At 48.2% G+C, this 23,563-nt stretch overlaps 1 protein-coding gene across 2 annotated transcripts in view; it reads right to left on the bottom strand.

Annotated features, from left to right (window-relative positions):
- The window catches only part of ALS2 (alsin Rho guanine nucleotide exchange factor ALS2), a 384,700-nt gene that overhangs the window by 237,122 nt on the left and 124,015 nt on the right, over positions 1 to 23,563 (bottom strand). For both annotated transcript variants that reach the window (XM_063950453.1, XM_063950454.1), the window contains 2 exons: positions 22,105 to 22,276; positions 6,515 to 6,695 (listed from right to left, as the gene is read on the bottom strand). In XM_063950453.1, coding sequence (XP_063806523.1) covers positions 6,515 to 6,695; positions 22,105 to 22,276 — 353 coding nt within the window. The remainder of the gene's footprint in view (positions 1 to 6,514; positions 6,696 to 22,104; positions 22,277 to 23,563) is intronic.

Here is a 23,563-nt window from a genome sequence, read left to right on the forward strand (position 1 = left end):
AAGCCAGTTAGGTACTGTGCCCGGACGAGCGTACACAATAAGGGAGGAATTTTGAATCCCGGGTAAGACTCATACCAGCCACACCAATCACACCGTACAACTTGTGATCTAAACCCAGTTAACAGTATGATAACAGCGGAGCCTCTGAAAAGATGGCTCACAACAATAATAACCCGATTTTTGTAACTATGTACAAGTATTGCAGATAATCCGCACTTGGGATGGGCGCCCAGCATCCACTACGGACTCCGAGAAATAGAATTATCGGTAAGTAAATTCTTATTTTCTCTATCGTCCTAGTGGATGCTGGGGTTCCTGAAAGGACCATGGGGATTATACCAAAGCTCCCAAACGGGCGGGAGAGTGCGGATGACTCTGCAGCACCGAATGAGAGAACTCCAGGTCCTCCTTAGCCAGGGTATCAAATTTGTAGGATTTTACAAACGTGTTTGCCCCTGACTAAATAACCGCTCGGCAAAGTTGTAAAGCCGAGACCCCTCGGGCAGCCGCCCAAGATGAGCCCACCTTCCTTGTGGAATGGGCATTTACATATTTTGGCTGTGGCAGGCCTGCCACAGAATGTGCAAGCTGAATTGTATTACACATCCAACTAGCAATAGTCTGCTTAAAAGCAAGAGCACCCAGTTTGTTGGGTGCATACAGGATAACAGCAAGTCAGTTTTCCTGACTCCAGCCGTCCTGGAACCTATATTTTCAGGGCCCTGACAACATCTAGCAACTTGGAGTCCTCCAAGTCCCTAGTAGGTGCAAGGCACCACAATAAGCTGGTTCAGGTGAAACACTGACACCACCTTAGGGAGAGAACTGGGGACGAGTCCGCAGCTCTGCCCTGTCCGAATGGACAAACAAATATGGGCTTTTTTGAGAAAAAAAAACCACCAATTTGACACTCGCCTGGTCCAGGCCAGGGCCAAGAACATGGTCACTTTTCATGTGAGATGCTTCAAATCCACAGATTTGACTGGTTTTAAACCAATGTGATTTGAAGAATCCCAGAACTACGTTGAGATCCCACAGTGCCACTGGAGGCACAAAAGAGGGTTGTATATGCAATACTCCCTTGACAAAGTTCTGGACTTCAGGAACTGAAGCCAATTCTTTCTGGAAGAAAATTGACAGGGCCGAAATTTGAACCTTAATGGACCCCAATTTGAGGCCCATAGACACTCCTGTTTGCAGGAAATGCAGGAATCGACCGAGTTGAAATTTCTTTGTGGGGCCTTCCTGGCCTCACACCACGCAACATATTTTCGCCACATGTGGTGATAATGTTGTGCGGTCACCTCCTTTCTGGCTTTGACCAGGGTAGGAATGACCTCTTCCGGAATGCCTTTTTCCCTTAGGATCCGGCGTTCCACCGCCATGCCAACAAACGCAGCTGCGGTAAGTCTTGGAACAGACATGGTACTTGCTGAAGCAAGTCCCTTCTTAGCGGCAGAGGCCATAAGACCTCTGTAAACATCTCTTGAAGTTCCGGGTACCAAGTCCTTCTTGGCCAATCCGGAGCCATGAGTATAGTTCTTACTCCTCTACGTCTTATAATTCTCAGCACCTTAGGTATGAGAAGCAGAGGAGGGAACACATACACCGACTGGTACACCCACGGTGTTACCAGAACGTCCACAGCTATTGCCTGAGGGTCTCTTGACCTGGCGCAATACCTGTCCCGTTTTTTGTTCAGACGGGACGCCATCATGTCCACCTTTGGTATTTCCCAACGGTTTACAATCATGTGGAAAAAACTTCCCGATGAAGTTTCCACTCTCCCGGGTGGAGGTCGTGCCTGCTGAGGAAGTCTGCTTCCCAGTTTCCATTCCCGGGATGAAACACTGCTGACAGTGCTATCACATGATTTTCCGCCCAGCGAAAAGTCCTTGCAGTTTTTGCCATTGCCCTCCTGCTTCTTGTGTCGCCCTGTCTGTTTACGTGGGCGACTGTCGTGATGTTTTTCCCACTGGATCAATACCGGCTGACCTTGAAGCAGAGGTCTTGCTAAGCTTAGAGCATTATAAATTTACCCTTAGCTCCAGTATATTTATGTGGAGAAAAGTCTCCAGACTTGATCACACTCCCTGGAAATTTTTTCCTTGTGTGACTGCTCCCCAGCCTCTCGGGCTGGGCTCCGTGGTCACCAGCATCCAATCCTGAATGCCGAATCTGCGGCCCTCTAGAAGATGAGCACTCTATAACCACCACAGGAGAGACACCCTTGTCCTTGGATATAGGGTTATCCGCTGATGCATCTGAAGATGCGATCCGGACCATTTGTCCAGCAGATCCCACTGAAAAGTTCTTGCGTGAAATCTGCCGAATGGAATTGCTTCGTAGGAAGCCACCATTTTCTACCAGGACCCTTGTGCAATGATGCACTGTTTTTAGGAGGTTCCTGACTAGCTCGGATAACTCCCTGGCTTTCTCTTTCGGGAGAAACACCTTTTTCTGGACTGTGTCCAGAATCATCCCTAGGCACAGCAGACGTGTCGTCGGGATCAGCTGCGATTTTGGAATATTTAGAATCCACCCGTGCTGTTGTAGCAGTATTCGAGATAGTGCTACTCCTACCTCCAACTGTTCCCTGGACTATGCCCTTATCAGGAGATCGTCCAAGTAAGGGATAATAAAGACGCCTTTTCTTCGAAGAAGAATCATCATTTCGGCCATTACCTTAGTAAAGACCCGGGGTGCCGTGGACAATCCAAACGGCAGCGTCTGAAACTGATAGTGACAGTTCTGCACCACGAACCTGAGGTACCCTTAGTGAGAAGGGCAAATTTGGGACATAGAGGTAAGCATCCCTGATGTCCCGGGACACTATATAGTCCCCTTCTTCCTGTTCGTTATCACTGCTCTGAGTGACTCCATCTTGATTTGAACCTTTGTAAGTGTTCAAAAAATTTTTAGATTTAGAATAAGTCTCACCTAGCCTTCTGGCTTCAGTACCACAATATAGTGTGGAATAATACCCCTTTTCTTGTAGTAGGAGGGGTAATTTAATTATCACCTGCTGGGAATACAGCTTGTGAATTTTTTCCCATACTGCCTCCTTGTCGGAGGGAGACCTTGGTAAAGCAGACTTCAGGAGCCTGCGAAGGGGAAACGTCTCGACATTCCAATCTGTACCCCTGGGATACTACTTGTAGGATCCAGGGGTCCTGTACGGTCTCAGCGCCATGCTGAGAACTTGTCAGAAGCGGTGGAACGCTTCTGTTCCTGGGAATGGGCTGCCTGCTGCAGTCTTCTTCCCTTTCCTCTATCCCTGGGCAGATATGATCTTATAGGGACGAAAGGACTGAGGCTGAAAAGACGGTGTCTTTTTCTGCAGAGATGTGACTTAGGGTAAAAACGGTGGATTTTCCAGCAGTTGCCGTGGCCACCAGGTCCGATGGACCGACCCCAAATAACTCCTCTTCCTTTATACGGCAATACACCTTTGTGCCGTTTGGAATCTGCATCACCTGACCACTGTCGTGTCCATAACATCTTCTGGCAGTTATGGACATCGCATTTACTCTTGATGCCAGAGTGCAAATATCCCTCTGTGCATCTCGCATATATAGAAATGCATCCTTTAAATGCTCTATAGTCAATAAAATACTGTCCCTGTCAAGGGTATCAATATTTTTAGTCAGGGAATCCGACCAAGCCACCCCAGCTCTGCACATCCAGGCTGAGGCGATCGCTGGTCGCAGTATAACACCAGTATGTGTGTATATACTTTTTATGATATTTTCCAGCCTCCTGTCAGCTGGTCCTTGAGGACGGCCCTATCTATAGACGGTACCGCCACTTGTTTTGATAAGCGTGTGAGCGCCTTATCCACCCTAAGGGGTGTTTCCCAACGCGCCCTAACTTCTGGCGGGAAAGGGTATACCGCCCATAATTTTCTATCGGGGGGAACCCACGCATCATCACACACTTTATTTAATTTATCTGATTCAGGAAAAACTATGGTAGTTTTTTCACATCCCACATAATACCCTCTTTTGTGGTACTTGTAGTATCAGAAATATGTAACACCTCCTTCATTGCCTTTAACGTGTGGCCCTAATAAGGAATACGTTTGTTTATTCACCGTCGACACTGGATTCAGTGTCCCTGTCTGTGTCTGTGTCGTCCGACTAAAGTAAACGGGCGTTTTAAAACCCCTGACGGTGTTTTTGAGACGTCTGGACCGGTACTAATTGTTTGTCGGCCGTCTCATGTCGTCAACCGACCTTGCAGCGTGTTGACATTATCACGTAATTCCCTAAATAAGCCATCCATTCCGGTGTCGACTCCCTAGAGAGTGACATCACCATTACAGGCAATTGCTCCGCCTCCTCACCAACATCGTCCTCCTACATGTCGACACACACGTACCGACACACAGCACACACACAGGGAATGCTCTGATAGAGGACAGGACCCACTAGCCCTTTGGAGAGACAGAGGGAGAGTTTGCCAGCACACACCAAAAACGCTATAATTATATAGGGACAACCTTATATAAGTGTTTTCCCTTATAGCATCTTTTTTATATATTTCTAACGCCAAATTAGTGCCCCCCCTCTCTGTTTTAACCCTGTTTCTGTAGTGCAGTGCAGGGGAGAGCCTGGGAGCCTTCCCTCCAGCCTTTCTGTGAGGGAAAATGGCGCTGTGTGCTGAGGAGATAGGCCCCGCCCCTTTTTCGGCGGCCTCGTCTCCCGCTCTTAACGGATTCTGGCAGGGGTTAAATATCTCCATATAGCCTCCGGAGGCTATATGTGAGGTATTTTTAGCCAAAATAGGTTTTCATTTGCCTCCCAGGGCGCCCCCCCCCCCAGCGCCCTGCACCCTCAGTGACTGCCGTGTGAAGTGTGCTGAGAGGAAAATGGCGCACAGCTGCAGTGCTGTGCGCTACCTTTAGAAGACTGAGGAGTCTTCTGCCGCCGATTCTGGACCTCTTCTTATTTCAGCATCTGCAAGGGGGCCGGCGGCAAGGCTCCGGTGACCATCCAGGCTGTACCTGTGATCGTCCCTCTGGAGCTGATGTCCAGTAGCCAAGAAGCCAATCCATCCTGCACGCAGGTGAGTTCACTTCTTCTCCCCTAAGTCCCTCGTTGCAGTGATCCTGTTGCCAGCAGGACTCACTGTAAAATAAAAAACCTAAGCTAAACTTTTCTAAGCAGCTCTTTAGGAGAGCCACCTAGATTGCACCCTTCTCGGCCGGGCACAAAAATCTAACTGGCTTGGAGGAGGGTCATAGGGGGAGGAGCCAGTGCACACCACCTGATCGGAAAGCTTTACTTTTGTGCCCTGTCTCCTGCGGAGCCGCTATTCCCCATGGTCCTTTCAGGAACCCCAGCATCCACTAGGACGATAGAGAAACTCTTTTAGCTTTACTTCAATTGATTAAAACCACTCACACGGAACATGTGTCATATATGCGTTTCATCCAATAGGACTTCCACCCACTGACGAAGTCCTATTGGACAAAACGCGTCTGGGCGTGGTTGCTGTGGAGAACATTGATGTGACGTGGGAGCATTTGGAGTCCGGGAGACAGGGCTGACAAGCGTGGAGAGCACTGTGGATGGAAACTCCGCTAAGTGGTCCCAGCGGGAGAAACCACATGCCTTTGTTATAATGCGCTGTGATATTGTATGCATCACACATGTTCCGTGTGAGTGGTTTTAATCAATTGAAGTAAAGCTAAAAGAGTTTTTAAAGTACTTCACTATTGTGCGCCTCCTATTTTCTCTGTATACAGATATATTCACCTTTGGGAAAAAAGGGTATCTGGGAGCGCAGCGTCACATAATGGTACAAGCCTGAGAAGCCTGGAGATACATGATTAACACTGACTGTGCAAACCAGAGAACTCAGTGTTTGATATATAGATTGCGTGTGTGTGTGTGTGTGTGTGTGTGTGTGTGTGTGTGTGTGTGTGTGTGTGTGTGTGTATTATATATATATATATATATATATATATACACACATATATACATATACAGGTTGAGTATCCCTTATCCAAATGCTTGGGACCAGAGGTATTTTGGATATCGGATTTTTCCGTATTTTGGAATAATTGCATACCATAATGAGATATTATGGTTATGGGACCTAAATCTAAGCACAGAATGTATTTATGTTACATATACACCTTATACACACAGCCTGAAGGTCATTTAATAGAATATTTTTAATAACTTTGTGTATTAAACAAAGTTTGTGTACATTGAGCCATCAAAAAACAAAGGTTTCACTATCTCACTCTCACTCAAACAAGTCCGTATTTCGTAATATTCCGTATTTCGGAATATTTGGATATGGGATACTCAACCTGTATATATATTTATTTTCTGAGATTTATTAGTTCAACATAAAAATATAAAATCATTTTGACCATGTGTGGAAATATGTAGAAATAGATGTATATCAGAAGTATGTAGAAATGGAACATGACCTCCGTCACGCCAGAGGGGCACTCTGAGGAGACGATAAAGGGGTGCACGGATTAACTCACAATACTCACTCTGCATAACTGTCTAAAAAAATATTGGAATGCTCCAAAATAGAAAGAGTGCGTGCGTCCTTGGCGCCACGGAGGAATCTGCTGAGCGAGGTGCCATGCTGGCCAATCAGGTAGCAGAGTTTGCTGAACTGCGTGGCGGCGTCCTGTAGAAGCTGAAGAGCAGATACAGAGCCCAGGTTGTCTTCAGAAGAGAAAAGAACGGAGAGTAAGAGAAGAGCAGGAGATCCACAATACAAGTTCTTTTTTACTACATAGTAAACCCTAAAAACACAAATGTGACGAGAATTATATTCTAGGGAGACAAAGAAAACTTTGTGAAATTGAATTAACATTTACAAATTGAAATTTTTATAGACGTTTATTCTCTCCAAAAATCTGAAGCGTTTTATTTTACCTAGATCAAGACGGATGGTGCGCAGTATACCGGCTATTGGGATCCTGGTGCTCAGTATACCGGCTATTGGGATCCTGGCGTTCAGTATATCGGCTATTGGGATCCTGGCGTTCAGTATACCGGCTATTGGGATCCTGGTGCTCAGTATACCGGCTATTGGGATCCTGGTGCTCAGTATACCGGCTATTGGGATCCTGGTGCTCAGTATACCGGCTATTGGGATCCTGGTGTTCTGTATACCGGCTATTGGGATCCTGGTGCTCAGTATACCGGCTATTGGGATCCTGGCGCTCAGTATACCGGCTATTGGGATCCTGGTGGCTCAGTATACCGGCTATTGGGATCCTGGCGCTCAGTATACCGGCTATTGGGATCCTGGCGCTCAGTATACCGGCTATTGGGATCCTAGTGTTCAGTATGCCGGCTATTGGGATCCTGGTGCTCAGTATACCGGCTATTGGAATCCTGGTGTTCAGTATACCGGCTATTGGGATCCTGGTGCTCAGTATACCGGCTATTGGGATCCTGGCGCTCAGTATACCGGCTATTGGGATCCTGGCGCTCAGTATACCGGCTATTGGGATCCTGGCGCTCAGTATACCGGCTATTGGGATCCTGGCGCTCAGTATACCGGCTATTGGGATCCTGGTGCTCAGTATGCCGGCTATTGGGATCCTGGTGCTCAGTATACCGGCTATTGGGATCCTGGTGCTCAGTATGCCGGCTATTGGGATCCTGGTGCTCAGTATGCCGGCTATTGGGATCCTGGTGTTCAGTATGCCGGCTATTGGTATCCTGGTGCTCAGTATACCGGCTATTGGGATCCTGGTGCTCAGTATACCGGCTATTGGGATCCTGGCGCTCAGTATACCGGCTATTGGGATCCTGGTGCTCAGTATGCCGGCTATTGGGATCCTGGTGTTCAGTATGCCGGCTATTGGGATCCTGGTGCTCAGTATACCGGCTATTGGGATCCTGGTGCTCAGTATACCGGCTATTGGGATCCTGGCGCTCAGTATACCGGCTATTGGGATCCTGTCGCTCAGTATACCGGCTATTGGGATCCTGGTGTTCAGTATACCGGCTATTGGGATCCTGGAGCTCAGTATACCGGCTATTGGGATCCTGGCGCTCAGTATACCGGCTATTGGGATCCTGGCGCTCAGTATACCGGCTATTGGGATCCTGGCGCTCAGTATACCGGCTATTGGGATCCTGGTGCTCAGTATGCCGGCTATTGGGATCCTGGTGTTCAGTATGCCGGCTATTGGGATCCTGGTGCTCAGTATACCGGCTATTGGGATCCTGGTGCTCAGTATACCGGCTATTGGGATCCCGGTGCTCAGTATACCGGCTATTGGGATCCTGGTGTTCAGTTTGCCGGCTATTGGGATCCTTGTGCTCAGTATACCGGCTATTGGGATCCTGGTGCTCAGTATACCGGCTATTGGGATCCTGGTGCTCAGTATGCCGGCTATTGGGATCCTGGTGTTCAGTATGCCGGCTATTGGGATCCTGGTGTTCAGTATGCCGGCTATTGGGATCCTGGTGCTCAGTATACCGGCTATTGGGATCCTGGTGTTCAGTATGCCGGCTATTGGGATCCTGGTGCTCAGTATACCGGCTATTGGGATCCTGGTGGCTCAGTATACCGGCGCCGGAATCCAGACAGCCGGCATACCGACAACTATTCTCCCTCCTGGGGGTTCATGACACCTCTGGAGGGAGAATAAATAGCGTGGCAAGGGGCTCATTTGTGCTCGCCCCACCGGCGGTCGGGATCCTGGCGCCCGTATGCTGGGCACCGGGAACCTGACCGCCGACAAGACATACTACACCCCATAAAGACATACAAAAATGAGAGAAAAAACCCCAAACATTAGGTGGCTTATCCTATTTAATGAGCAGATAATGTTTTTGTAGAGAAGGTGATTACAAGTATTTCCCCAATAAGGCATTAATATAAAATACAGCAAAGAAATTATTTTTTTTCCAGCCAAAGCTTATGGGGAAAAGTTTCACAATGATACAGGATTTAGAGGAGAGGAGTTTTGGCCACTTACTGTTGAATCCTTCTCTCTTCCGCAGGCTGTGGGACCCTGGACCATGGGATTGCAGGTTTGGGCTGGAGTTGGCACTTTGACTAAAACCTTAGTTTTAAAATGTAAGCTCGTCCACCCGGCTCCCCATCATGCTAGGGCTACCGTAAGAGTGGGGAGAGGAGCAGTGACCAGGTGAGACATAAGAAAGAGACATTCAAGAACCATTCAATGCTAAGTGACCAAAGAAAACCCCTTTTCTCTTTTGGCTGGTGGGACACTGGACCACGGGACATTCAACAGCCGCCCCAGCGGAGGGAACGCTTAGGCTGCCCGATCGGATAACTCTACGTGCTCAAAGTAGGCGTTGCTGGAGAAAAAAACATGAAAACAACAAGCAAACCTGTGGACAGAGGACCAAGTGGCTGCACAACCCTCCTGTTCTGCCGAAGCCGCGTGTCGCGCTGCCCAGGTCGCCACAAAGCAAGTGGAATGGGACACAATGGAATGCAGACACTCGCTCCGGTGCTGATCGCCCCGCACTAGAACAGGCTCAAGTGATGACCGAGTGGATCCAAAACGCAATGGTTTGCTTTGTAGCCGGTTTTTGGAATTTAGCCACACCTCCCAGGGCATGTTTTTAAATATTTTTACTTGCGCATTGCCAGGGGTTTCATGCGCGTTGCCAGGGGTTTCATGCGCATTGCCAGGGGTTTCATGCGCATTGCCAGGGGTTTCATGCGCATTGCCAGGGGTTTCATGCATTGTGTTATGCTTTTTTCCAGGGGTTTTATGCTCTGGGATTCATGCTCGTTGCAAAGGGGAATGCTTGTTGCCTAGGGGTAGCTAGGTATGGCCATTGACGATTCAAAATTATTGATGGTCTATGACCGATGTCAAATACTTTTACCATCGATGGGGGAGAACCAGATGGTTTCCTGCCATCGATGGTTCAGTGCGACCGAATTGTTGTTGTTTTTCCCACAAAGTGTTAGGGCACCGAGCTTAGCCCCGCCCCCTGACAACCACTAAGCCACACACCCTGGTTCTGATACAGGGATGACCATCGATGGGTAAAACCATTGATGGATTTAATCCAGATGGTTTTACACCATCAAGGTTATCCATCGATTAATAACTCGCGATGGCCATCCCTAGGCGTAGTATTTGCTGGTGGGCACTAGCCCGCCAGCTCTAAAATCCCCCTCCCCCGCCATACTCCCATGTACTCCGCTCGGCTTGCGGAGTTTTGCAGAATGACGCGATTGTGTCATGAGGCGATCGCATCATTCTGCATAAATCCACCGGCCGATCGGAGTGTAAGGAGGAGGGAGGGGGGAGCAGTGGCATGCACCGGAAAATTTCCGGGATTTCCAGTCTGCACAGTGCATGCCACTGAAGAGAATCTGTCCGGCGGACAGAAGAAGTCTTGTCCAAGTAAACTCGCTGAGCTCGGATGATGTCTAAGAGCCAGATTATCCCGAAGAAGGAAAAACAAGAAAAACCGTACAGAGAACTGCTCTACTATAATGGAACACAAGAAAAGGGGATTTTTGTCTTACCTGTAAAATCCTTTTTTCTGAGGCCATGGCTGACACTGGGAACGGTGGGTATAGCTTAGGGCTTCAGTCCGGGCACCAAGGAGGTAAACCATGGGAGGCCCCTCCTCCCCTATACCCAGCCTGCACCAGGCCAATCAGTTTATTACTATACAAGCCAGGAACAGGAAAGGAAGGCAGAAACCAAACCCACACAGCCGCGAGACAAGCAGGAGAACATGTCCGATAAACACGCTCGCAAGGAGCGAAAGGGCGGGCGCCCATTGTCAACCATGGACTCAGAAAAAAGGATTTTACAGGAAAGACAAAAATCCCCTTTTTTCTTTCAGCCAATGGTGTGACACTGGAACATCCCAAAGCTGTCCCTTTACGGGCAGGAACGTAAATATACGTTATGGTAAGAACTTACCGTTGATAACGCTATTTCTCCTAAGTCCACAGTATCCACAGGATAATACTGGGATATCATGACGTGACAGCGGATGTGCACCAAACGGTCAAAGCTTTTCGGCCTCCCAGCATGCAATGGGCCCGTCCATATATCCTTGCCTCCTGGCTCAGGCAAATTAGTTGTTTTTCCAAAGCTCAAGGCAGAAGCATCATGGAGAGCCCTAATCAGACGAGAAGAACACACATGCACACCCTTCCATACAGGGAAGAGGTTATTGAGTGAAAAAATCCTCAAATCGGGTGCGACAGGGTGGGATACTGTGGACTTAGAAGAAATACCATTATCAACGGTAAGTTCTTACCATAACGTATATTTCCCAGGCATGGTCCACAGGTTATCCACAGGATAACATTGGGATGTCCCAAAGCAATTTAGTGGTGGGGACGCTCCTGATTGGACAGGAGAATCCTTCGTCCGAATTCAGCGTCCTGAAAGGCAAAGGTATCACTGGTATAATGTCTAATGAATGTGTTAATGGAAGACCATGTGGCTGCCTTACATATCTGTTCTGCTGATGCACCATGTTGTGCTGTCCAAGACAGACCTACTTTACGAGTAGAGTGAGCAGAGACATTAGCCGGAACAGGGAGATCAGCTCAAGAATATGCTTCTGAAATAGTCATCCAAAGCCACCTTGCCAACATCTGCTTACTAGCAGGCCATCCTCTCTTGTGAAATCTGTAGAGAATGAAGAGAGAATCTGTCTTTCTGATAGCACTGGTACGATCTACGTAGATCCTTAAGGCACGGACAACATCCAGGGATGCATCTCCCGCAGAAAGACCCGGTTCCTGGAAAGCCGGGACTACAATTTCTTCATTAAGGTGAAATTTAGACACCAACTTAGGAAGATACCCAGATTTAGTTCTAAGATCTGCTCTATCTGGATAAAAAAATCAGAAATGGAGGACGACATAACAATGACCCTAAATCTGAAACTTTTCTAGCTGAAGCAATGGCCAGTAGAAAGAGAACTTTAGCTGTCAACCGTTTAAGATCCACTTTTTTAAGTGGTTCAAGTGGGGCAACTTGAAGGGCCTTTAGGACTAAACTTAAATCCCAAGGCACTGTAGCAGGAACAAGAGGAGGTTGAATGTGCAGCATTCCCTGGAAAAAGTGCGCACATCCTGCAGGTTAGCAATTTTCTTTTGGAAACATACAGTCAATGCTGACACTTGCACTCTCAAGGAAGCCACCTTCAAACCTTTATCCATTCCTGCCTGAAGGACTGCTAAGACCCTGGAAACTCTGAAAGATTTAGGGTCCATTTTCCATTCACTGCACCAATGAATATAGGTTTGCCATATTCGGTGATAAATGCGAGCTGAGGAAGGTTCCCTTGCTCTAAGCATAGTTTGAATTACCTGTTGTGAGAATCCTTCTGACTTCAGGATAGAGGTTTCAAGAGCCACGCCGTCAAAGACAGTCGATCCAGATGTTTGTGATAGCAAGGACCCTGAGACAGTAGATCTGGACGTTGAGGGAGCAGAAGTGGAACATCCAGCGACATCCTCTGCAGATCTGTGTACCAATGTCTTCTGGGCCAAGCCGGAGCTATTAGTATCATGGCACCCCTTCCTTGTTTTACCTTTCTCACCACCCTGGGTAATAGGGCGATTGGTGGAAACACATAGACCAGATGAAAGTCCCATCTCACTGACACGGCATCCACAAAGATCGCTTTGGGATCCTTTGTTCTTGACCCATATGCGGGAACTTTGTTGTTCTTACGGGATGCCATGAGATCTATCTCCGGCAACCCCCATCTGTCGACCAGGTTCTGGAAGACCTCGGGGTGCAGAGCCCATTCGTTTGCATGAAAGGCGTGTCGAAAATCCGCTTCCCAGTTTAGGACTCCCGGAACTAACACTGCGGAAAAGGATGGATGATGAAGTTCTGCCCACTTTAGTGCAATGCATATGGCCCGGAGTTCCAATATATTTATTGGCAGGCAACTTTCTTCTTTGGTCCACTGCCCCTGGAAACAAATCCTTCCTGACACCGCTCCACAGCCCTGAGGGCTGGCATCTGTTGTCAGAATTTCCAAATTTGCCTTAGCCAGGAGGCGGGGATATATGGACGGGCCCATTGCATGCTGGGAGGCCGAAAAGCTTTGACCGTTTGGTGCAAATCCGCTGTCTCGTCATCATATCCCAAAGTTATCCTGTGGATAATCTGTGGACCCTGCCGGAGAAAGGCTGGAACAACAATTTCCTGATTGATATGAATATGAAATCTACTTTAGGTAGATTATCCAGACAGGTACGGAGTACCGCCCGATCTGGATGGAAAATCAAAAAGAGGGACTTGTGAGACAGAGCTCCCAAGTCCGAAACCCTACAAGCAGAAGCAAAGGCAAGAAGAAAAACCGCCTTCCAAGTGAGCCAGCGGAGATAGACGTCTTCCAATGGCTCGAAGGGAGCCTTCTGGAGGCTCTGAAGGACCAAAGATAAATCCCATGGAATAACTGGTGGAATATAAGGCGGCTGGAGATGAAGCACCCCCCTGGAGGAAGGTCTGAACAGCCGAGGAGTGGGCCATCCATCTCTGGAACAGTACAGAGAGTGCTGAAACCTGAACCTTGAGAGAGGCTAAACGGAGGCCCGAGTCTAGTCCTGCTTGTAAGAAGGCCAAAATCCTGGAAAGGCGATACTGAAACGGTCAAAATGACGAGTATGACACCATCTGAAAAAGGTATGCCAGATTCTGTAGTATATCCTAGCAGTGGAAGGTTTTCGAGCTGCAATCATAGTGTCAATGACCTAAGTAGAGAAACCTTTGTTTCTCAAGACCACCCTCTCAATAGCCAGGCCGTCAACCGTTGAAGATCCGGATGTAGACAGGGACCTTGAGATAGCAAGCCTGGACGGAGAGGAAGGCGCCATGGAGGAGCTACCTATAGGGCTAGGAGATCCGCATACCAGGCCCTCTTCGGCCAATGAGGAGCAACCAGGATAGCGATCACGGTCTCCGATTTGAGTTTGTGAAGAACTCTCGGAAGAAGGACCACCTGTGGAAAGAAGATACATCATCTGGAACGGCCAAGGTATCACTAAGGCGTCGATTAAGTATTCGCCTGGGTCCCTTGTGCGCGCAACGTAGTAGGGAAGCTTATGATTCTGTCGGGATGCAAATAGATCGATTTGTGGCAGGGCCCACCGCTGGACCAGCAGGGTGGAGAGACCATTCGCCGGAAGGAACATCCTGGTGGCTGAGGATGTCTGCTTAACACCCCGAAAATGTACACTGCGGATAGGGCCGGCAGATACTTCTCTGCCCACCGCAAAATGTATCTGACTTCCATCATGGCTACTGGACTGCAAGTGCCGTCCTGGTGGTTTATGTAGGCGACTGTCTTCGCATTGTCTGACTGGCTTCTTAGAGGACGGTGAGGACCCACTTGAGTCAAGGCCCTGAACACTGCTCGCAGTTCCAGTACATTGATGGAGAGTTGGCTCTCGAAGAGTCCACCGACCTGGGAAGGAATGATCTTCCACGACCGCGCTCCACCCGCGTAGGCTGGCATCCGTTGTGAGAACTACCCAATTCAGTATGCAGAACGAACGACCCTTGTTTAAGTGGGATGTCTGTAGCCACCAAAGCAGCGACAGACGCGTGTCCCTGGCGAGTAGAATCGTCTGTGATTTGAGAGGTCATGGAGAGTGATCCCAATTCCGTAGAAATTCTAATTGTAAAGGCCTTGAATGGAACTACGCGTATTCCACCATCTCGAAACAAGACACCATCTTTCCCAACAGTTGCATGCAGAAGTGAATGGACACTTTTTTCCCATCCAGAAACCTGCAAATCATGGCCTGTAATGCTCTCCGCTAGTCGTCCAGGAGAAAGATGCTCTGTACTTGAGTGTCCAATAGAGCACCCAAGTGTGTCATGCTGAGATGTTGTGAGGCTGGATTTCCGCCAATTTATCAGCCAACCGTGTGACTGAAGAATTGTCAGTGTGATGTCGATGTGCTCCTGAAGACTTGACTGAGACTGAGCCATAAGGAGAAGATCATCCAGGTATGGTAAGATGAGGACACCCTGTAGTCGCAAATGCACAGTCATCACCGCCATCACTTTGGGGAAGACTCGCGGTGCCATGGAGAGTCCGAACGGTAATGCCTGGAATTGGAAATGTTTCTTTTGCATAGCGAATCTGAGAAACCGCTGGTTTTCACGAATGGGGATGTGCAGATAGGCATCTTGGACATCCAAGGAGGCCATAAAGTCTCCCTGTTCCAAGACCTGTATGATAGATTTGAGGTATTCCATGTGAAATTTTGGAACCCTGAGAAACTTGTTCAGGGTCTGAAGGTTCAGTATAGGACGGAATGTGCGTCCGGCTTTGGATCGAGAAAGAAATTCAAATAAAATCCTGTCCCTTATTGGAGGACTGGTACTGGGACAATGACCTCCAGAAGAAGTAGGGAATGTACTGCTTCCTGCAGTGCGGTCGTCTTTTCGAGGTCTGCTGGCAGTCCCGTGGGAAAGAGACGTCTGTGAGGCCTGTCTCTGAAAGACCGGGCGTATCCGCTGGACACTATGCCCAGAACCCAGACATCAACATAGTCTGCCCCCAGACCTCGGAGAAGCGAAGTAGACGACCGACCACCCTGGAAGCCTCCAGGTGGGAGCCCAGACTGTCATGCGACAGGCTTTTTGGTTTGCTTAGGGACCTGGTGCATTCCTGACCAAGGTTGACGACCTATTGGTTTTGAATTCTTGGTAGAAGGAGCCTGGAAGCGGGAGGAAGGCGGACCACAGGCCTTACCCTGTGGGCGAAAGGAGCGAAAAGTTGGAGATCTAGTCTTCGGCACAGCCGAAGGAAGAAGTGCTATCTTGGAAGCAGCAACCGCTGCTACAATCTTTTTCAGTTCTTCACCAAAGAGGACCTCTCCCGAAAAAGGTAAGGACGCTAATGCTTTCTTAGAATTTATCAGCACGCCAAGAGAGCAACCACAATGCGCGTCTAGCCACCACTGAGGCAGCAGAAATTTTGGATGAAAAAGTTCCCGCATCCAATACTGCTTCACCTAGAAAGGCTCTCTAATATGGGGGGCACATGTTATATCTGCCCCCCCCCCTGCAGTGCACATGTTTTTGACCAACTGATAACAAATTTGCTGCTGCGATCAACTCTTAATTACCCCCATTATCAACATATTTGATAAGATCAGAACAGCGCATGTTTGACCCGAGACCCTACCAGCTACCGATTGCTAAGGAGACCTAGGCAATTGCAGGGCGTAGAGCTGCTCCAGCATTGGAGTAGACGGATTTCAAGGACTGCTCAAGTTTCCTGTCTGTAGGTTCCCTTTAGAGAATTGACATCCGGGATGGGAAGGGTGGAAGACTTAATCAGGCAGGCTACGGTGGGGGACACTCCTATTTCTTCTGATCAGCTTCCACCATGGGGTAGAAGGAAGAATTCCTCTTGGTTACCAAAAACTTTTTGTGAGGATGAGACCATGGGCCAAATGTAATAGAGAGTTTCAGAAAGTGAGAAATTTGGTAAGGTTTCAGTTTTTTTTAAAGTGCCAATCACTTACACTGCAAAACCAGGTTGATCTTGCTGTGTAAACGATTGCCACTTTAAAAAAAAACCATGAAAAACCTTACCAAATCTCTCACTTTCTGAAACTCTCACTATTACATTTGGCCCCAAGCTTCCTTGAAAAGATCATCCATTTGTGTAGAAGGAGAAAAAGCAGACGGATCCTCCTTTTTCTTCTTAAAAAGAGCAGTCTGTGCATCAGGAGGGGTGTCAGTATCCTAAATTTGAAGGACTTCCGTAACCGCCTTGACTGATGCTTCTACCCTGGTCAAGCTCATCTGGCCATCTTGGGCCGGAGGGTCCTCGGGCTCTGAATTCTGAGGTTGTTCCCCCTCTTCTGAGCATTCCTCAGAGTGGGATTCCTCCAACGGTATCAGAGATGGTGCAGGGGAACTTTTACTCCTGTGTTTAGATGAAGAACCCAGGGCCTGCTGTAGGTTACTGGAAACCTGCACTAATCCCTGTACTGACTTCAACAACCCTTGGACCCAGGAGGGTTCAGCAGGTTGAGATTGCAGCTGAGTAGATAAAGCGTCCACACTAGTTGCGGCAACAGGTACCTGCTGTTAGCCGACAGCTGGGAAGCCAGTTCCTTCATAGCAGAGGCCAAGGAGGCAGCCCAAGCTGGCTCAGAATGAGCTGAACCCCCCGCAGCAGGCTCGGTTGGAGGCTCGACAAGGCAATGGTTACAGAGCCCCGTGTGGACTTGTACCGTGGAAGAGAAATTTTCCTTGCAAGTTGTACACGTATAGGCGTGCTGTCCAGCTGTTCCCTTCTCCTTTTGGGCAGCTTTGGAAGGTCCCCTGGAGGACATGTTCTAACCTTTTGTAGAAGCTAAACACTCACAGACACATACAGTATATAGCAGATAAGTGTGTGAGAAGTAACACTACCCTATAGAACCACAAATAGACAAATAAGTGGGTCAGGTACTGTAACTGTGTGTCCACTAGAGGAGTAACAGCTGTTAAAGGTACACAGTGATACCAATACAATTTAACTATTGCACCACAGCACCCTGGCAGTGTACACAAAAATAAAACAATGGCATCAATTGTCCTATCACCAACACCATGAGGTGAGGTATGGGACATACAACCTGACACTGGTGCAGTGTTGGTATAAGGGAGGCAGGATGGCTCTCTCTACAGTAGCGTGCAGCTGAGGATACTATGTAGAAACTCCAGTGCAGGCTGAACCTACGTGCATAATAGCAGAGATAAGCCCAAAATGGCCGCTGAGCAAGTAGAGGTGGGACTGCTAAGGGCGGAGCCCAGGCAGAGAGAGCGCCCTGAGAGTGCAACCTATTAATAGGAAAAACCCTTTGGGTTTTGGGGCGGAGCTACAGGAATACAACCCCCCTTCCTGGAGCCCCCAAGGGACTATCCTCCGCTAGATAACCGTCCCTCGTGGCCTAGTGGTACTAACGGGCGAGGACCCAGTGCCACTGCCAGGACTGCCAAAGCTGCCTCTCCCCGGCGGTTTGCGATGTAAGACTGGTCGCCTGCGCAGCAGGAAACCTTACCTTGAGGCTCTGTCCCGCTTGCGGCTGCTCCCGATGCCGGAGAGGTGCTGGGGCGGCTGGCTGTGCAAGTCAGGGACCCGGCGTCAGGACGGAGCAGAAAAGTGAGCAGCAGCAGCGCTGCGCTCAGTGAAGAAAATCAAAGAAATTACTAAAACGTTATCAGGGCATTAAAGCCCTGCTCCCTGGTGCAGGCTGGGTATAGGGGAGGAGGGGCCTCCCAGGCTGGACTCAAATGTTTTAACTCCTTGGTGCCCGGACTGAAGCCCTAAGCTATACCCAGTGTCACACCATTGGCTGAAAAAAAAAAAAATGCGGCTTGCAAGACAAAACCCCCAACTCAGAAACACGCTGGGCTGAGGCAATAGCCATAAGGAACACCTGCTTTCAAGCAACGTACTGAAGATTTGGACCAGATTTAACATCCAACAGTGGGCCTAATTCAGATCAGATTGCAGCAGCAAATTTGTTAGCTAAAGGGCAAAACCACGTGCGTGTAATAAAGGCCATACGCAGCTGTACATAAATGGACTTGGCCGAAATCTGGACTTTCAAAGAACGAAAAACTTTAAGCCAGCCCTCAAACCCTCCTGAAGGAAGGGAAAAAAACGAGAGAGCCGAAACTTGGAGGTATGAACCCTTACTCTGAAGTAATTGCGTGACGAAACCGGTTTCTGGACTTGCAGCATAGTACAGACTGCAGAGAGGAAAAACCTTTAGCTTTCAAAAGCTCAGTCTCAAAAGCGAGGCAGTTAAAGCCAACTGAGGAAAGTCCTCATGTAGAACCAAATCTTGTTGTAGCAGGTCTGGTTAAAGTGGAAGAAGCCACCCAGGACCTAACGACAATTTGAGAATGTCAGCGTACCATGACATGTATGGCCAGTCTAAAACCACTAGGATTACAGTCACCCGTTGATCCTTGATGTGCTTGAGTACCTGAGACAACATCGGGGTCGGTGGAAACAAATACGCCAACGGAAATCACACAGAACCGTCTCTTGGCATCCACTGTGAAAGCCAGCAAGTCCCTGGATCTGAAAATTTAAGAACCTGGAAGTTGTGTTGAGGGCATGAGATCTAGTTGCAGAAGGCCCCACGTCTAAACTAGCTGTTGGTAGAACTCTGGATTGAGAGACCACTACCCAGTGAGAAGAGTGGTTTTGTTGGGGAAGTCTGCTTTTCAATTGTCTACTCTCTGTATGAACACCGCTGTGAGTGCAGACACAAAGATCTCTGTCCAGAAAAGGATTCGGGCTGCAGTGCTCTTTGTACCTCCCTGATTAACAGCCCACACTGTTGCATTGTCTGACAGAATACGAACTGACCGGCCAAGGTGGACTATGCTCCCAAGAGAGCCAGAAAGATGGCTAGAGCACACTGATTAGCAGAGCAGTCTCTGACGGTGACCAGTCAGACAAATAGTGGCAGTTGCTCTATCATTCCTGGAGATAATTATATATCAGGTGCTAGAAAGGGGGAGGGGTCACAGACAAACAGCAGACAGAAAGGGGGGGGGGGGTGCTTTCCCTTCCCCCCTGGTGTCCCCCCCAGCACACTAAAAAATTACCTGTAACCATACCTGAACCTATCTGGTAATAGAATTTCAGAGAATTGGTCACGTGCGTTAGTGTGCTGGGGGGATACCGGGGGGGGGGGGGGGGGGGGAGCACCCCCCCCTTTCTGTCTGCTGGGTGACCAAAGGCTGTGAAGCCGAAAATGTAATGGCATGGCACTCCATCCAAGGTGACTCGCATACCTGGTCACAATGACAATCCAGAGTGGCCAAGGAATGTTCTTGGAGGGAATGAACAGAAACCAGCCACCAACGGAGAGGTTGACGGAGTGCTGTTGGATTGAACGAGAAATTGAGACTAGAGGGATGCTGAGCATCCTGCCCAATTTTTGAGAATTTCCCACTGGAAATCCCGCAAGTGGTACATGGAGGTGGAGGCCATCATGCCCAACAACTTCATGCACAACAAATCAATGGACGAGGCACTGAGAACACTGTTGTGACCAAGTTCTGTGGGGTCTATGCTTTGGACTCTTGCAAGGAAACTCGCTGAAGTAAGGTGTCGAAGACCACCCCCAGAAACTTAAGGAGCTGTCAAGGTAGTAGGTGGGTGTGACCGGACGGTCTCGTACGAAAGTCCTCACTGCTTTCGCGTCCCGTCCCCAGTACACAGAATGGTGGTTGCTTAGGTCACACGGGACCTGGCCACATAGGGGATTCCCGCTTACCGTCAGTAACCGCCTGTTACTGACTCCACCCACTGCGCGGTGGGCGGGTTTATGCTGCCACCACCAAACTCCTAACCTGCCGTGGCGTTTGGAACCACGGTTCTGCTCTGTATGTGCCGACACGCTGCCTTACCACACCTGTGTGGTGTTGACGAATCTCCACTAGTCACTGACTAGTCCTCTACCGGTAGCTGGCGGAAGGCGGAACTTGGAGACGTTGGGGTGCTCCCGAGACAGCCGGAGAACGGGGCTATGTTTTGTATAGGCCTGCAGGTCATAAGATGAAGCGTTGTTGTCTTTAGGCAGATCTTTATTTGCCCAAATACAGCCTTCAAAAAGGCTGAGCAATACAGCAAGATGTTCACAGCAGAAAGTAGTTGGTATAATACACACTGGAGGCTCACAGGCCTCCTCTTTTTATACAGTAAAATCACAAACCACAGTCCTTTCCATCCAATCAGGATATCTTACAAAATATAAATAAATTAAATTTTCAAAGGATACAAGTTCTTTAAAAATTTCCTCTTTCCTGTCCCACAGACAATCGTTATCAGTTTAACATTCACTACTGATAAATTTATCACATACTGTAGCTTCAAATACGGTTTGTATTTTATTTCCCAAACAAATGTTATTCCTTCCTGCATCTACCATTCAGGATTCGTATATCAATGAAACCAGCTACATAAAATACAGGTTCCCAACCCAATCTGACACTCACAGCCACTACCTGCCGTGCACTGTCCAACATCAAAAGGGTTTTTGTCGTTCACACCTCTCTGCTAGGACAGGGCCATTAGCATGCCACTTCCTATTCCCAGAGGATAGGAGATGATTATTCAGACAGATATAGTAAGTGCATTTTTTCCCTTTAAAATACAGGTGACCATATCTTAAATATAAATACATTTAAACATGCATTCCTGCAATTGTGCACAAAGCAATACATATGTCATGTTAAAACACATTATTAAACATATTTTGAAACAGTCCGCGCCCAGCGCCGTAAGTACGTTGAACAGTGATGCCAAGCGCCTATTGTCCAAATGGTGCCTGGCAGCTGAGGATTAACCCCTTCAGTGCCGCGGCCGCCATTACACGTGTGGCTCGTTAGTCTCTCTGGCCACAGTTCAAGATCAAGTATGGATCCTGAATTTCGAGAAGCAACTTGAACCATGGGATCTTGGTGCTTTTGTAACTGTGAAGCTGAATCGACCTTCACAAGCAAATAAATAAGGTATGATCGCGATAGATTCTTTGCACAGTAAACTCACCCTCACAAACATGATCTTGGTGAAAACACTCAGAGCTGTGGCTATACTGAATGGTAGGGCCTGGAACTAATTGCAAAATGGAGGAGAGAATGATGACCTGCCCCAATCGGAACATGAAGATACGCGTCACTGATGCCCAGTGAGGCTAAACATTGTTTGGCCTCCATGCTGTGAATCACTGATTGAAAATTCCGTTTGAGAATGACCCACCCACAACCTGGAGTTCAAGGTGAAAAGGTTCAGATCATCTGAAATGAACTGTTCGGCTTTTGAACAAGGAACAAGTAGGAGTAAAACCAGAGTTCCCATTCCGGCGGTGGAACTGGAGCAATGACAGTCCAAGAGGAGAGAATTGATAGCCTGGTCCAATGCCACCATCTTCTTTTTTAGTTTACGTGCCAACTCCAGCACCAACCTGCATTCCCATGCCCCAGTGTCCCCCCATCCTGGCTGCCAGGGAAATAGGTTTCTTACATGGATAGCTTCCCAATGCTTACATAGTGCCCATCTGATGCTTCCAATATACAGAAGAACGTGTACAGACGACACTTACCCAGCCCCAGAAGCGGTCGCAGTATTTGACACTTAACATCACTCAGTTGGCAATAAAAGCTCCTCTCCGAAGCCGCCATCTCATGGAGGTTCCCGATGTAGCCCATACGGTTTTGGTCTACCAGCGCCAAGCAGCTGCCCGCTCCAGCAGAGATATTACAAATGTAACCCAGCTGCAGATACAATAAAAGGGTTCAGTAATGTCAATATATAATGTTATATACACAATAAAAGTAAAAACCACTAAGGGGTACATGTAATAGCCTGCATGATGAGGCATCGGCACGTTTCCAGAGCGTATGCCAGATGTTTTAAAGAGGCAATCATTTAAAAGTCAACACCAGGTTGGTTGCATTGTGCAGTCTATTACATTTATCCCTAAGGGACTATTCAAGTACAGTCCACATCAGCCAGCAAGGAACGCAGATTTCTGACTCCAATCTGCGGAAAGTGCATTTATTGCGGGTGAGGGAACAATAATTCATAGCTCTGGTCACTTCTCCCAGAAATCTATGGGTTAACGTGTGCAAGTGGTGGATTTACCATGTGAGGCAAGGTGTTATGACTGAATAGTTCCGGGCGTAAAAGTACGAGGCTACTAGCACGAATCCTCACTCGGTAATTACCAAAGCTCATTGGATCTGGCCCTAAATGTTACCCAATTATAACGTCTGGACAACCCAGTTAGTATAAAAAAAAATAGGAATTTAATACCTACCGGTAATTTCTTTTCTCCTAGTCCGTAGGGGATAATGGGATGATAAGAGTTACCATGGAGTATAGATGGGGTCCATTGGAGCCAGGGCACTTTAAATTCTTCAGTGTGCTGGCTCCTCCCCTCTATGCCCTTCCTGCAGACTAAGCCTAGGAAAACTGCCCGAGGAGACAGACATACTTTGAGAGGAGGAAAACAGATAAGAAAAAAGTGGTGAGATACGAACCAGCGCACAACGCAACAAGAGGATAGCAGAGCTAACCACAACTTGACACTAGGGACAGCAACAGCAGACCCAAACATCAAACACACAAGAACAACTCTTGCAGGAAAAGTCAAAGCACAGAGGCAGGCGCCCAGTATCCTCTATGGACTAGGAGAAAAGTAATTACCGGTAGGTATTAAATTCCTATTTTCTCACACGTCCTAGGTGATACTGGGATGGTAAGAGTTACCATGGGGATGTCCTTTAGCTCCCAGAACGGATGGGAGAGTGCTGAGACCCCTGCAAAACCAAGCGACCAAACTGAACGCCCTCAGTAGCCAAGGTATCGAATTTGTAAAACTTTACAAAAAAGTGTTCGAACCAGACCAAGCAGCAGCTCAGCATAACTGCAAAGCAGAGACACCATGGGAAGCTGCCTAGGAAGATCCCACCGACCGTGTGGAGCGGGCCTGAACAGAACTCGGCAGCGGCAAGGCTGCCGAAGAGTAAGCCTGTTGGATTGTCATTGGGATCCAACGA

Source organism: Pseudophryne corroboree (assembly GCF_028390025.1).
Source record: "Pseudophryne corroboree isolate aPseCor3 chromosome 7 unlocalized genomic scaffold, aPseCor3.hap2 SUPER_7_unloc_10, whole genome shotgun sequence".
NCBI lineage: Eukaryota > Metazoa > Chordata > Amphibia > Anura > Myobatrachidae > Pseudophryne > Pseudophryne corroboree.